This window comes from Diabrotica virgifera, chromosome 5 (assembly GCF_917563875.1).
Source record: "Diabrotica virgifera virgifera chromosome 5, PGI_DIABVI_V3a".
In the NCBI taxonomy this organism is placed as follows: Eukaryota; Metazoa; Arthropoda; class Insecta; order Coleoptera; family Chrysomelidae; genus Diabrotica; species Diabrotica virgifera.
In genome coordinates, this window is record NC_065447.1 from 74,767,667 (window position 1) to 74,784,438 (window position 16,772).

General features: G+C 33.5%; 1 protein-coding gene across 2 annotated transcripts in view; it reads right to left on the bottom strand.

Moving 5' to 3' along the window:
* Nucleotides 1–16,772, bottom strand: part of LOC114342870 (PRADC1-like protein) — a 37,456-nt gene that overhangs the window by 5,746 nt on the left and 14,938 nt on the right. The window contains exon 4 of one of the 2 annotated variants that reach the window (XM_028293675.2): nt 14,647–14,804. In XM_028293675.2, the coding sequence (XP_028149476.1) occupies nt 14,647–14,804 (158 nt within the window). Of the gene's footprint in view, nt 1–10,880; nt 14,805–16,772 lie in introns of those variants that run through there. The other variant, XM_028293674.2, reaches the window with a different exon arrangement.

Sequence of the window (16,772 nt, forward strand, 5' to 3'; positions counted from 1 at the left end):
GAATGCAACAATACAACACTGGAAATCTTACGAAAGTAAACGACCGAGAGGAAGACGACAGATGAGATGGGTTGATGATGTTAAAAGAGTCATCATCATCATCAACCCGTACTCGTCCACTGCTGGACATAGGTCTCCCTCAGCTCTTTCCATCTTTCTCTGTTTTGTGCGGCTTGCATCCAGTTGCTGACAATACGCTTCAGATCGTCAGCCCATCTAGTTGGTGGTCGTCCTTTGCTCCGTAGTGCTTCTTCTCGTGGCCTCCACTCGACAATACGTTTTGTCCATCGGTTGTCTGACAATCCGGCGACGTGTCCTGTCCAATTCCACTTGAGCGACGCGATTCTTTCGACGGCGTCCGTTGTTTTTGTTCTACGACGTATATTTCTTCTTTTGGGATTCGGTCTCTCAGGGAGACACCCAACATCTGGCGCTCCATAGCCCTCTGAGTTATGCGAATCTTGTTCACTACCTTTTTTGTGAGTGTTAATGTTTCCGCTCCATAAGTGAGTACAGGCAATACACACTGGTCAAAGATTTTCCTTTTCAGGCATCTGGGTTAAGTCCGATTTAAATACATAGTTCAGTTTACCAAACGCTGCCCAGGCTAATCCTATGCGACGTGGGAGCTCGCACGTCTGGTTATCTCTTCCCAACCGAATTTCATGTCCCAAGTACTTATAAGATGCAGTCTGCTCAATATCCATTCCATCAACAACAATATTACGATTTAGCACCAGATTAGTCATTATTTGCGTCTTGTTGATGTTAATTTTTAGTCCGACCTCTAAGGAAGCGTGATATAACTTGTTCAACATTATTATTGCATCATTCATACGATCGGCTATAAGGACGATGGCATCTGCGAATCTCAAATGACTGAGCTTCTCTCCATTTATATTGATACCATATTCGTTCAGATCTGCCTTCTTAAAAGTGTGTTCTAAAAGGGCTGTGAACAGCTTTGGTGAGTGAATATTGTACAATTTTTTACATGGACCACAATTGAGGACCCACATGGATCAAATCACCTACCCATATTAATTACACTCGATGTGGAAGATGATCATCAAGTAGCTGTATCCTCGGAGCACAACAGATGGCAGTTAAAAAATGCAAACTGGAATCTATATGTAGCTATTCTTGAATCCAGAGATATAGCTCAAAATTATGATGAATTCCTTTCTATGATTAATGAAGCTGCAGAAATCTCCATCCCAAGAAAAGTCTCTAGTCAGACTAAGCACCGTAATCACTGTCCGAAGCCTTGGTGGAACGAAACTTGTAACAACGCTGCTCATCAAAGAAAAATAGCTTTCATCAAATATAAGAGAACTCCAAATCGTGAAAATTTAATAGAATTCAAAAAAATGGACGCTTTTGCCAAACGCACTTTCAAACTCACAAAAAGGCAAAAATGGATTGAGTACTGTGAAAGTTTAAACCATCATACACCAATTTCACAAATTTGGAAAAAGGTAAACTCATATAAAAATCGGAAAGTCCAAAATAGACTACCAATAGACCCAAATGCGAATTGGATAGAAGAATTTCACATCAAAATTTCACCGCCATGGGTACCAACCAACCAAGTTGCATATGATCCCCAAATTTCGTCAGTACCAAGGAACATGACCAATCTAAGCGATAGTTTTTTTATGTGGGAACTGGAACGATGTATGAAACATACCAACAATAGCTCTCCTGGTATAGACAATATTTCATATTCCATGCTTTATAATTTGCCAATGAATCAGAAAAAATATCTTTTAAGTATATATAATGCAATATGGACAGGACAAACAACAATCCCTGAAAGCTGGAAGGAGTATATTATCATCCCAATAAAAAAATATGATAAACCGGATTCCATTCCAACTTCTTATAGACCCATATCATTAGCTTCATGTGTAATGAAAACCTTTGAGAGGCTTATCAAAAATCGTCTTGAGCAATGGTTAGAGAAAGAACATATTCTGCCTGACACACAATATGGTTTCAGAAAATCTAGGTCAGCATTGGAGGCATTAACAGTAATAGTAACAGACACTTTAGCTGGATTTTCTAGTAACTTTATGACTATGGCAGGTTTCAACGATATTACAGGAGCATTTGATAACGTTAACCTAAATGTTCTAATGAACAAACTGATTTCAATTGGATTTCATAAACAATTAGCGAACTTTATAACTTCCCTGTACACCAACAGAAAAATTCATTTAAAAATAAATCAAGAAATCACCAAACCTAGAATCACGAACCTTGGACTCCCCCAAGGCAGCATTTTAAGTCCACTTTTGTTTATATTATATACAATGGATGCCAGTGTTAAACTCAAAAATATACGAACAATACAATTTGTAGATGATATTGTTTTTTATTGTACCAGGAAAAACTTTGAAACATGTGAATATGAACTGAACAAAACCTATGACATCTTTAATGAGTGGCTGAATGAAAATAATTTTACACTCTCTGAACAAAAAACAGAGGTGTGTGTATTTAGCCGAAAACGAAACATTGAGCAGGATCATGTAAAACTGGGACCTTATAATTTCCAAATAAAAAATGTAGTGAAATACTTAGGATTATATCTAGATCGGAAACTGCTATGGAAAGACTGTATACATCAAATAACTAAAAAGTCTGAGAATGCTATTAACATACTGAGAGCTTTCTGTTATACCAAATGGGGAGCTGACCCAAATATTGCCTTGTTGTTTTATAGAACTATGATAAGATCAATCCTGGATTATGGTAGCCATTTGTATGGATCAGCGGCACAAACGCATTTAGATAAAATAGAAAACCAAAAAAACAAAAGCTTGAGAATATGTCTTGGATATCTCAAGTCAACTCCAATAAATATTATGGAAGCAGAAGCCGTAGAACCACCATTACAACTGAGAAGGCAACTAATTAGTAACAAGTTCATCACGAAAGCATTTTCCAAATCCGCAAGTTATATAACACTTATCCATGAACTTTCAGTTTCAGTACTCACTCAGTCGTATTGGCTAAAAAAGAAAACTCCACTTATCTGTGAAAGTTACACCACTCTTTCTCAATACAGGTTGTCACTATACACATCAAAAATCCAACCAATATTTTCAGAACGTCCACATATTCTGTTTTCTAAACAAATCAAGACATTTCAGATCGACAAACACCACTTTCTCGAAACGGTTAATCAACGATGGCCCGACTACAACCAGATTTACACCGATGGATCAAAACAAATTCGTACAGGCGCCACTTTTTACGATCACACCACAAAATATCACGAAGAGATCAGATTACCAGATGAGGCAACGATATATACAGCAGAAATGTTTGCAATAAGTGAAGCTCTAAAGTATATACTTAGGACTGATAGATCGAAAAGTATTATATTTACAGATAGCAAAAGTGTCGTGGAGAGACTAAAGAATATAGGTGCGTCGAAGAACTTAAATCATCTAGAAGTAGAAATATTACAGACCAATTACGAAATACGTAGCTCACAACGAAAGGTGATAATAGTTTGGATAAAAGGACATTCGGGTATTCAAGGAAATGAAATTGCCGATAAGTTTGCAAAGGCTGCGTCAGACTTAGACAGAGAGTGTATTAATCAGCGTATTCCTTATACCGATTTGAATTCCTTACTTAAAATTCAGCTCAAAACCAAATGGCAAGAATTGTATAACAGCAAACAAACAGGACTAAATTACAAATCATGTCAAGTCCAGATCCCGAGGCTAAGATGGTTCCACAACCAAAACAACAGAAACTTTATTATTACCATTAACCGAATAAGAGCAAATCATGCAATGTCACCAACTTATAAATTTAAAATTGGTTTAATTGATGATTCTTCATGTTTATGTGGTGAACTGGGAGACTTAACTCATATTATACTCGGGTGTTCATTAAATAGTGCAAGCACTGATAAATTCTATAATGGAATAGTTAATAACAACATTTTTTTACCCATAAATTTAAATTGTATAATTTTCAATACGAATAATAATATATTGTATTTCTTATATAATCACACCAAGAGGTGCAAAATGAAATTGTAAATTACTAACCACATCTTTGTTAGCAATTCTGCAACTAATTATATTTTGTACGTGTGCACCGAAAAAATATAAAAAAAAATATAAAAAAAAAATTAAAAAAAAAAATTAAAAAAAAATTAAAAAAAAAAATAATAATAAAAAAAAACAAAAAAAAAACAATAGTAAAAAAGAATATAAAGAAAAAAAAAAGCAAAATAAATTATATATATATATATATATATATATATATATATATATATATATATATATATATATATATATATATATATATATATAACAGCGCTAACAGGCCTTATAGGCCTACGGCTTCTAAATTCTGGATAATATTTCTCCATTCTGTTCGGTCCTCTGCACTCTTTCTCCAGTCCTTCACCCCGATTTCTTCCAAATCCCTCTCTGCAGCCTCTAACCATCTCTTCCTTGGTCGACCTCGTCTCCTTTTTCCCAATGCTCTGTCATTCAATATTCGTTTGACGTTTCTAGTTTCTGGCATTCGAGTAATATGTCCCAGCCATCTAACTCTTTGGGCTCGTATTTTTGTCGTTATTTTTGGTCTCCCATACATCCTCATTACTTCTTCATTTGTTCGTCTCCTCCAGGTTTTCTCCGCTATCTGTATACCTCCAAAAAATTTTCTCAGGATCTTCCTTTCCCATATATGTATCTTCTTCTCCTCTTGTTGATTCATTACCCACGTTTCGCTCGCATACAACACTGTGGGCCGTATTATCGTTTCATACATTCTGATTTTCGCGTTTATTGATACATTTTTTGCTTTTAATATCGTGTTTAAGGCACCCACAACTCGACTTCCCTTCAATAATCTTTTATCTATTTCTTTTTCTTCCCTTCCAGTACTGGTTACAGTCACTCCCAGGTATTCGAATTCTGCTACTTCCTTAAATTTATATTCATCTCCTTCTCCTTTCATTTTTATATAGTTATCCTCTTTATTTATATCTCCTTTCATTACCATGTATTGTGTTTTTCCTTGGTTGATTCTTAATCCATACCTTTTTGCTTCCGCTTCGAACTTTTGGAATATTTTTTGGAGATGTTCCTTTGTTCTTGTTAGGATGACTAGATCATCAGCGTAAGCTATAAACTGCTGTCTGTTGTTAAATATGGTACCGCTTGTATTAATTTTTATCCTTCTTACTATGTGTTCTAGTACCAAGTTAAATAAGTCTGTAGATAGAGGGTCACCCTGTTTCAGTCCTTTATTCACTGTGAATTGTTTTGAAAAATTTCCTTCCAGTGTTATCCTGTTTTTTGTATTGTTGAGCGTCATTCTCACTAATTTAACCAGCTTTCCTGAAATACCCAAGGATCTCATTGCTTCATATAGCATATCTCGGTCTACTGAGTCGTAAGCCTGTTTAAAGTCAATGAACAACATGTGTAGTCCCAAATTTTGTTCGTAGCTGTTGTTCTGTATTAGTTTTAATAAACATATTTGATCTGTTGTTGATCTTCCTGGTCTAAAACCTCCTTGGTATTCTCCAATGATCTTATTTACCTCCTTTTGCAATCTATTTCGGATGATTTTTGCAAGTATTTTATAGGCCACTTCTAATAGCGATATTCCTCTATAATTTTCGCAACTTGTTTCATCACCTTTTTTGTAGATTGGACAGATGAGTGCATTGTTCCATTGTTGCGGCATTTCCTCTTTTTGCCAGACTGTTAATATTAGTCGGAAAATTTTTTCTTGCAGCTTTTCTCCTCCTACTTTAAAAATCTCTGCCGGAATTCCGCTTTCTCCTGCGCTTTTGTTATTTTTTTGCTTCAATATTGCTTCTTTTACTTCTTGTAGTGTAGGTTCTTCTTCACGTTGTTGTTCTGTGTTATCCTGTTCATGTTGTTTTATTTCCTGGGGTTCTGCTTGTTTATTTTCATTTAATAGTTCTTCAAAATACTCCGCCCATCTGTTCAATTTTTCTGTTGTTTCTCCTAAAAGCACACCGTCTTTACCTCTACAATAACTTGTTTTACTCTTTGCAGTTCCTCGAGATTTTTTTACTTCTTGGTAGAAATTTCTTATTTCCTTGTTTACGTATGATTCTTCTATTGTTTTCAACTGTTTGTCAAGATGTTCTCTTTTCTTTTTTCTGCAGATTTGTTTTACTTCTCTTCTTGCCATTTTATATTTTTCTGTAGTATCCTGTGTATTATTTTTGTCTTTTTCTATTTTTGCTTTATTTCTACGTATCAATGCTATTTTACAATCCTCGTCAAACCAGTCTCTTCGTTTCTCTGCTTGTGCTTTTCCTAGACATAGTTCCGTTGCTTCTGTCATCGCTATCTGTATATTCCTCCATTCTTCATCAATATCTTCTGCGGTGGGGTAACGAAGTCTTTTATTTATCTCTGCCACAAATTTGTTTGCCGTTTTTTCTTCTTTAAGTAATTCTATCTTGTATGTTAATCTTTCTTTTGCTGTTCTTGGGTTTCTTGGCAGCTCTTGTTTAAGTTTGGCTATCGTTAGAATATGATCGCTATTGGTATCTGCCCCTCTGTAGCTTCTGGAATCGGTAATTGCTCTGATATGTTTACTTTCTATTAATACGTGGTCTATCTGGTTTTTTGTCCTTCCATCTGGAGATATCCAAGTTATCTTATGAATATCCTTACGGTCAAATCTTGTGCTTACAATTTTCATTTTATTTTCTGTTGCAAATTCAATTAATTTTTTCCCATTTTCATTTGATTCCTTATGCAAACTTTTTCCACCCGTTATACTTCTGTAAATCTCTTCTCTTCCTATTTTGGCATTCATATCTCCTACGATTATCTTTATGTCATATTTCTGAATTTTATCCATCAAATTACTTAGCTTCTCATAGAACTCTGTCTTGGTTTCTAGGTCTTTTTCTTCAGTGGGGGCATGTGCATTAATGATGCTAATTTTTCTGTACTTTCCTCTTATTCTTAAATAACATATTCTATCTGATATTGCTTGGAAGTCTATAACTAATTTACTTATTTTTTCTGTCACCATAAATCCAACTCCAAAATATCTGTTTGTCCCGCCACTCTTAAAAAAGGTTCTTTTTCCTATTTTGACTATTTCAGTTCCCAACTGTTTTGTTTCTTGTAAGGCCAGGATGTCTACTTTGTAATTCTCCATAATATTATCTAAATTTTTTAAGGCACCCTCTTCGTACGTACTTCGTACATTCCAGGTTCCAATTTTTATTATTTCCTCATGTTTTTCTTTATTTGTATCGTTTTTTCCCTCATTTTCCAAAGTCGTTATTCCTTTTTTTGCCATGTCAATACCATATTTCAGCCGCTGTTCTTCGTTTATTAGTTTTTTGAATTTTCTATCAGCTGTTCTCTCTCCTCGTCCCATATCCAGATTTTGCCATTTACTATTAATTTCTTGTAGCCGATTTTCGTTTGCTTACCTTTGCTTCTTTCTTCCTTTGCTATTTTAGTTATTTCCTTTTGTATTTCTTTTTCTTTCGATGTCAAATCGTTGTTTATATAGATACGGTCTTTATGCTGTTTTAGTTTACTTTTCTTGTTTAGGATTTCCATTTTATCCGTGAAAGTTTCTGTCTCTATCGCGCATACTGTTTCTCCTATTTTTGTTGCACTTCTTAGTTTTATTTGTGTTTGCAACTCTTGGGCTATGAAATTTTCCATTTCTTCTTTTAATTTCTTATCATCATTTGTTTGTACTTTCAACCCAGTTACGATCAAGCTTTTCTTTTTGCTAAATTTCTCCAGTTGCTCCATTCTTTCATGTAGCAATTTTACTTCTTTTTTTAGTTTTTGATTCTCTACTTTTACATCCATTAACTCTTTATTGGTTTGTTGTTGTTCTTTTCTTATTTGTTTTATTTCCTGAAGCATTTCATCATTTTTATTCATGAGCTCTCTCATCATCGTAATCAAGGTATTCAAGGAAATGAAATTGCCGATAAGTTTGCAAAGGCTGCGTCAGACTTAGACAGAGAGTGTATTAATCAGCGTATTCCTTATACCGATTTGAATTCCTTACTTAAAATTCAGCTCAAAACCAAATGGCAAGAATTGTATAACAGCAAACAAACAGGACTAAATTACAAATCATGTCAAGTCCAGATCCCGAGGCTAAGATGGTTCCACAACCAAAACAACAGAAACTTTATTATTACCATTAACCGAATAAGAGCAAATCATGCAATGTCACCAACTTATAAATTTAAAATTGGTTTAATTGATGATTCTTCATGTTTATGTGGTGAACTGGGAGACTTAACTCATATTATACTCGGGTGTTCATTAAATAGTGCAAGCACTGATAAATTCTATAATGAAATAGTTAATAACAACATTTTTTTACCCATAAATTTAAATTGTATAATTTTCAATACGAATAATAATATATTGTATTTCTTATATAATCACACCAAGAGGTGCAAAATGAAATTGTAAATTACTAACCACATCTTTGTTAGCAATTCTGCAACTAATTATATTTTGTACGTGTGCACCGAAAAAATATAAAAAAAAATATAAAAAAAAAAATTAAAAAAAAAAAATTAAAAAAAAATTAAAAAAAAAAAATAATAATAAAAAAAAACAAAAAAAAAAACAATAGTAAAAAAGAATATAAAGAAAAAAAAAAGCAAAATAAATTATACATATAAAAAGATAAGTAAAAAATTAAATTATAAAGAAAACAAAAGAAAAATTTGCACACATTAATCTTACCTTACTAATATTTTGAGCATTGTAATCGTGAGGAAGGATGAGTTTTAAATTAAAAAAAAAATAAAAAACAAAAAGAATTGTTATAGGTAGTTAAAGAAAAAATTGTCTGGCTAATTGGTCCCTACCAAAGCCATCAAATTAATTAAAAAAAAAAAAAAAAAAGCTTTGGTGAGATGGTGTCTCCTTCCCGTACTCCTCGCTGCATACAGAATTTATTAGTTTGTTGATCAGAGAGTCTTACGCTAGCCGTTGCATTGTGGTAGATATATTTTATCATGTTAGTGTAGCGATGGTCTATTCGGCATTCTGTCAATGCTTTTAGCATTTTCTGCTGGTTTATGGTATCGAACGCTTTCTCGTAGTCCACGAATATCAGTGCCAATGGTTTGTTATATTCCGCCGACTTCTCTATCAAGTTTTTTTATTACCAGTAAGTGTTCGTTAGTGCTATATCCGGATCTAAACCCAGCTTGTTATCTAGGCTGATAGTCTAACTTAGCCTCCAGTCTTTTTTTGATAATTTTTGTGAAAAGTTTATATATACAGTGTGTCCACGGATGGGGTGCCTAAGAGGAAAAACTTTTTTATTTTCAATTTTAGCGAAAAATGTCATTCTTGATAAAAAGTTTTGCTTGTTCTAAAACCCCATAAAATGAATTAAAATTCAAGTTTTTCAAATCCTGCTTAATTTTATCTAAATCCCTATAAATTTTTGAACTAAGTTCGAAATTGTAACAATAATAACTTGGGAGAACAACCCTTTCGCTTCTCTGGATTATGAAGCCAGACTTTGTCGTTCTCCTTGAATTTTCAAATTATTTATTAATTAAATAATTATTAATCCAATAATTTTAATAATGAAATTTAACAAGATAAATTCTTTATTGAACGCTTAACAATGTCGAAAAAATGACAATTCGCAAATTATTTATCGGAGTTGACAGTTACTAAGCTACATTGTGGCTTGGCAACACTAGATTATTGTTACGATTTCGAACTTAGTGCAAACATTTATAGGGATTTACATAAAATTGGCTACAAAATTAAGCAGGATTTGAAAAACTTGAATTTTATTTCGTTTTATGGGGTTTTAGAAGCAGCAAAACTTTTTATCAAGAATGACATTTTTTGCTAAAATTGAAAATTAAAAAGCTCTTCCTCTTGGGCACCCCAACCGTGGACACACTGTAGATGTGTGATAGCAGACTGAGAGGAAGGTAGTTTTTTTAGATCCGTTATGTCACCTTTCTTGTGCAATAAAACAATGACTGCATTGTTCCATTGAGAAGGGGTTTTTCCTTGGTAAATGCATTTGGTGAAAAGTTTGGCCAAAACCTGGATAATTATATTTCCACCTTAAGGATTTCGGCTCTATCCGTAGCAATGTAGCCAGAACAAATTGAAAATATGTTGCTCAGGATAGAGACCGATGGAAAGAGTTGGGAGAGGCCTATGTCCAAACGTGGACGATAGAAGGCTAAGAAGAAGAAAGTTGGTTTCAGATATAGCAGTTATCAAAATAGACTCTTAAATTACAGGCTTAGTTTACGTTGGGGTGACAATATCAATAATATTTTAGTCTTTGGCAAGAATACCGCAATAAATACAATATATTACAACTTGTACAACTTATTTTATATCCGTTGAAGTTTGCACTTTCGGTTTTTATTTTTTTAATTTTTAAAATATATAAATATCCACGGATAAACTCCAATATTATCTAGAATATTGCTATGATGGTTGTCATTTAACAACTATCTTAAGGTTTTAACTTTTTACGGACAGTCAAATTCTAATCAGAATATGGTGTATAATATATAATATGACTGCGTGAGCTGTTCTAATCACCAGAGAAGACAGGGAAAGGAGGACCACACCAAATCTATAAATCGCAGTGGGACTAACAGTAACATAGTAGCGCTTTTATTTTTTGATTAATTTTGTACTTTCATTTATGGAATTACTATTTTTTTTGGTAGTAAAGAAGTTTGATTTATGTTGTCTTAACTTTATAAATAATTATTTCTTGTTATCTTCAAAAATGTCATCACAATTACAAAAACTTATGAGGCTGCCATTCCTTCACTTTACCATAATTAGTGAACAATGTACTTTAACAGCAACGAATAATGATTTATTTAACAAACAAGATCATAAAATTACATGTTTTGTACATAAATGAAAAAGACTCTAAAGGAAACACTCAATTAACATTTAACTCTATATACAACATTGGGCTCAGAAATACAGCTCTTCAAATATAGGGTAAACAATGCTATTTTTTAACTCTTTCGAGGGACATCTCAGGCCCAGGGTCACCTACAGGGCTAAAAAAATTGTGATAGGCTACTTTTTTAAGGTACTAGTACACTTTAGAGGACCAAAATTAAGCATTTTTTCAAGACTTTTTTTCTCAGGACCGTTATTAAAAATGAACATAAAACTTTTTATATATTAATATAACTCTTAGAGAATACAAAAAATATATCTTTTTTCATTTATGCACGTACACTAATATTGTAGAGGGCGCCAAATTCGAGGCCTCGAAAAAAAAGTAGTTCCGATGGCGGACAGTTAATCTCAGGATTGGGATCTCTGAAACAAAAAAATCGCACGGCATTTGAAAAAGAAAGGTCTCTTACGTGACAATTTACCACCGTTAGTGAAAAATTCTGCAAAAAAAGATTTTACGGAAATTTGAAAAAAAATTGTGAAAAAATCGCCCGTTTTTATTCAATTTTTCATGGTTAAAAAATATTTATTTTTTGGTCAAATTGTGGTAAATTGTCACGTAAGAAACCATTCTTTTTCAAATGCAGTACGATTTTTTGGTTTCTGATATCCCAATCCTGAGATTAACTGTCCGCTATCATTTTTCGAGGCCTTTACTTTTGCGCCCTCTACAATATTAGTGCACGTGCACAAATGAAAAAATATATATTTTTTGTACTCTCCAAGAGTTAGATATTAATATGTAAAAAGGTTTATGTTCATTTTTAATAAAGGTTCTGAGAAAAAAATTCTTGAAAAAAATGATTATTTTTGGTCTTCTAAAGCAGCGGTTCTCAACCTTTTTTACTCAGCGACGCACTAACGTACTCCTTACAGATTCGCGACACCCTTATATGTACAAATTTTTGCTAGTGGTAGGTAAGTACAGATGAATATATTAAGCATATTATTTTTTATTTCGTAAGAACATAACAAGTAAAAAACAAAACAGAAAGAATACATAAAATCAGTGTGAAATTTGACCCTGATGATTTTGCAAAATATATCTATCCGAGGACGAATTGTAGACATACACACTCTCAGCTCGCTGTCCACATCAAGTAGTCGAGACCGGTAGCTAGATTTTATATTTTTCATCGCAGAAAATGCAGATTCACATAATTACGAGGTCTAAAACGGCAGTAAAAGGGATACTGCTTTCTTTGCTAATTCTGGATATTCATTCTTAACTGAAATCCAAAAAACATCCGGAGCTACTTCTCAAAATTTTGATATTAAAACTGTGTCAGAATACACTTCAATAAGTGCAATCAACCATTCACAGTTAGCACTCAAGACAGAGGGAAAGTATTTAGTTATCCCTTCTTGCAACTTACATAAGTGCTCTTTCATGCTCTCCTTTAGTAGAGTCTGTTCTTCAGATTTCAAATTAATTAAAGATATAGAGGTTTCGGGAAAAGCAGTCAAATCGTTTTTTTTTTTCTATAACCGAGTTCCAGAATGTAAGTTTTTTGGAGAACGCACTTATTTTATCAATTGATGATACGAGTATTATGGTTTCCTTTCGTCCTTGCGTAGTTGCATTCAAAGAATTTAGCTTATAAAAAATGTCAGAAAGGTAAGCCAACTTAGCACACCAAAGAGGGTTTTATCACTTTGGCCATCTTCTGTTTTAAAAAATTCGAGTAGTTCGTCTTTAAGTTCTAAAACTCTGTTTAGTATTTTTCCTTTCGAAAGCCAACGAATTTTACTATGAAATAACAAGACTTTATGATCTTCGCCCACGTCTTTACAAAGTTTCTCAAACACCTTTGATTTCACCGGACGAGTTTTGATATAGTTGATCATAGAAACAACAGTATGAATAACTTCACCCAGTTGGCTTCCATCCGTAGTTTTTACTACCAGAGCTTCTCGATGTAAAAAGCAATTAGTAATTATTATCAACTGGTTTTTCTTTAGTGCGAAACTTAAAAATCCTTTGACATTTCCCGTCATTGCAGCAGCACCATCTGTTCATATCGCAATAAAATCCGTCCACTTAAATCCGTGATCCTAGAAGAAGGTGTCAACAGTAGAAAATATATCAGCTCCAGTGGTTGTTGTTTCCAATTCACGACAGAATAGGAACTGTTCAATAATTTCCGGTCCGTACACAAATCTTATAAAATATATCAATTGGGCCTTTCCCGAAATGTCCGTACTTCCGTCCAGTTGTAGAGCAAATTGTGTATTTGCCAATACCTCCCTAATATTACTTTGGATATCGATTGACATATCTAATATACGTCGATGGACTGTGTCATTTGATAAAAGTATCTTTGATATTTTTTGTTCAACAGCTTCCGGGCCTAACATTGTAGCAACTAATTCTTTACATGCCGGTAAAATAAGCTCTTCACCAATAGTATGGGCTTTCTGTTTTTTTGGCAATCAATTCAGAAACTTTATATGATGCTAAAAGTGCCTTATCTGGGAGTTTTATTAGTTTTTCTATTATAACTGAGGATGATTGAATGGAACAACGTAGACGTTGAAAATACTCGCGCGGTTTTTGGGAAATGATTTGATGATTTTGTTCCAAATGTCTTTTCATCAAATGAATTTTCAAATGTCTTTTCAAGTTTTAAAAACACTTACAGAGAAGAAACAATTACGGATTGTCACTTTATTGATTGGTATAACGTGGTATATACCTAATAGTTAAAAAAATGGTTGAATGCATGATTGGTATATTATAATAAGTAAAAAAATATAAATAAAAATATCGTATTCGTAAATCTCGCGACACACCTGATAGGTTCTTCCGACACACCAGTGTGTCGCGACACGGTGGTTGAGAACCGCTGTTCTAAAGTGTACTAGTATGTACCTTAAGTTACAATAATATAAAAATCCGCGAACCTCCCTCCCTACAAAAGTGGGCGAAAACTAAAAAATATTGCTCATATTTAAAAAAAAAATTACAGTGATGAGTGCACTAAAAACAGGAAAAATAATGCAAAAGACGGAAAACATAATATGTTGTGAAATATAAAAAGAGATGTAACTATCAGAGGTGGGAAATTATCAACAGAAACCTATAAATTTACATTGTATTGAAAGTTTCCCACCTTTAGACTTATCGGAGGAGTTTGACAACCGCCACTGTGACAGGAGAATTTTATAAAAAATTTAGCTTTATAAAATTCTTCTGTGACAGTTTGACTACGATACGGCTAAAGGTGGGAAACTATCAACACATATAATGTAAATTTATAGGTTTCTATTGATATTTCCCACCTCTACTAGTTTCATCTTTTATTTCACAACGTATTATATTTTTCGTTTTTTTCCGTAATTTTGCCGGTTATTAGCGCGCTCATCACTGTATAGCAATCACTTAGTTAAATGTTATTTATTGTGGCTTTTAATGTGGAGAATAGGTATTAATCATTCACAAATGGTAAAAATGCGAAAATACACAATAACAATGCTCTACAAAAATATAAAAGTGCATAAATCGACCAAATCTGCTACCAACCCAACCATGGTGGTTGATTCATATCAGAAATGAGGGTAAATGTTAGATTGACAGGTAAATTGATTATAGCATAGTTCCGATTTAGTTTTTCTAGTGTTTTTAAAATCATCAGCCCGTTTTTACCTAATAGGTAACCTGCGGGAATGTGTACATCTTCGACAGAGGTGTCATCTACCATTTCGATAAAAAATTCTTGATTAGGATTAACAACGTCACTAATTATGACTGCTCTGGCACCCGCACGTTCTGCGAAATACGTCTTCTTCTTGAAAGAACAATCTCTGGAACAGAGTAAGCAATAATTAGAAAATATAATCTAATCCTAAGGATAGAGAAAATTCTTTGGTACATATGCTTAAGAGGCTACAGTAGCGATCAACAGGTAGCAACAAACGCGGTCCAAGATTGCGGCTATAATTTTGAATATTTTGTCGAAATATTTGGCACACATATTCGTAATATAATAAAGAATGGCGGTACAGAGCCCAATTTGAGAAATATATTTTAGTATGTGGAAATTACTCTGTAATTAAATACCATATTAAAAAAACGAGCCTGTACCGCCATTAAGACGAACAAAAAAATTCACTTTCTTCAAATAAACTTTTTTATCCCATGCCTAGATTTTGTGTTATTTTGGACCTACTAACATTTTTTATTTCTAACAAGAAATCGAACATATTATAACTAATAACTAATTAGGCCGAAAGAGTACAACATTTTAAGTATCTGGGGGCCGTAATCACAGGTGACAACGATGTTACTGAAGAAATAAAAGACAGAATCTAATCAGCAAATCGCTGTCTATTCGCACTGGATAAGCTTATAAAATCAAAAAATCTTACAAGAAGTTCCAAGATCAAAATTTATAAATCCATCGTCAGACCAGTACTGACATATGGATGCGAAACGTGGACCATGACCAAATCAAACGAAGAAAAGCTCAGACGTTTTGAACGAAAAATACCACAAACCATACATACTTATAGACGTTTCACGTAAATTGTCAAGGTCAAGACAGCAAATTAGTTACCATTCCAATCCAGAGATGTCGCTGTCAGTCAATTCTCTTGTCATATTTAACAACTGACGGTTGACAATTAAATTAATTTGTTATTTACTTTTTATTTTACAGTTTGTGGCTTAAATATTTCATTATAGTGGTGTTACGTTTTTAATTAGATTTAATCACAATTTTAATCAATTGTATTAACCTCCTCTCCGTTTTTGTGAGTAGAATTTTTAGTTTACATTGATCATCCTGTGTTGTGTATCTCCACATTTAAAAAAACAATATAATAGATCCTGAAACAGTTTATTCCAATATACAAGTGTGTCATCAACATTTCGGGCCTATATATTTTTGGAAGTTTGTGAAAGATTATAAGGTATTTATCTAAACAATCATCCTACAAGATTATTTCAAAAATTTTCATTCAACTCAATATTACACATCAGTGCTTTCACGTGAGACATGGCAGTAGTGTTTATAGCATTTTGAAAACAAATTGGAATATTTGAAGTTTTCAGTAAAACATTGAATAAAACATTGAATTGTCTTTCTGTTGTTTTAATTTCCTGCGAAATTTCATCAAAAATCCCGCAAAATTTATAATTTGAAATTCCCACGTAACTAAAATTTGTCAATTTAGTTCCCATTCCAATCAAGAGATGGCGTTAATTCGATCCGAAAGATTAACATGGCCGTGAAACGTCTATGAGTATGTATGGTTTGTGAAAAATACTTAGAAAAATTTTCGGACCTCACCACGACATTAACACAAACCAGTGTAGGATCAGAACCAACATCGAATTAAAAGCACTTTACAATGACACCCATATTGTCCAAGAAATTAAATCACAGCGACTAAGATGGGCAGGCCACGTGCACAGACTTCATAACGAAAGACTTGTAAAACTGGTATGGGAGGAGATTCCTACAGGCAAAAGGCCACTTGGACGTCCCAGAATGCGATGGAGAGATAACATCCAAGCAGATCTCCGGAAAATGAACATTCCATTTGACCATAGGTTGATGGAAGACCGAAGAAATTGGAAGAAAGTTGTACAGTCAGCCAGGACCCACCCAGGGTTGTAGCGCTACGTGATAATGATAATGATGAACTAATTAGGCAACACAGAGAAATTGTCACTGTCATTTTGACAAACCTGCGTCAGATTTTCTCTTCTGTTATCTTTATCGATATCTGTTCAGTGTAGTAGTTTTCATTCATTTTAAGAATTCGTTA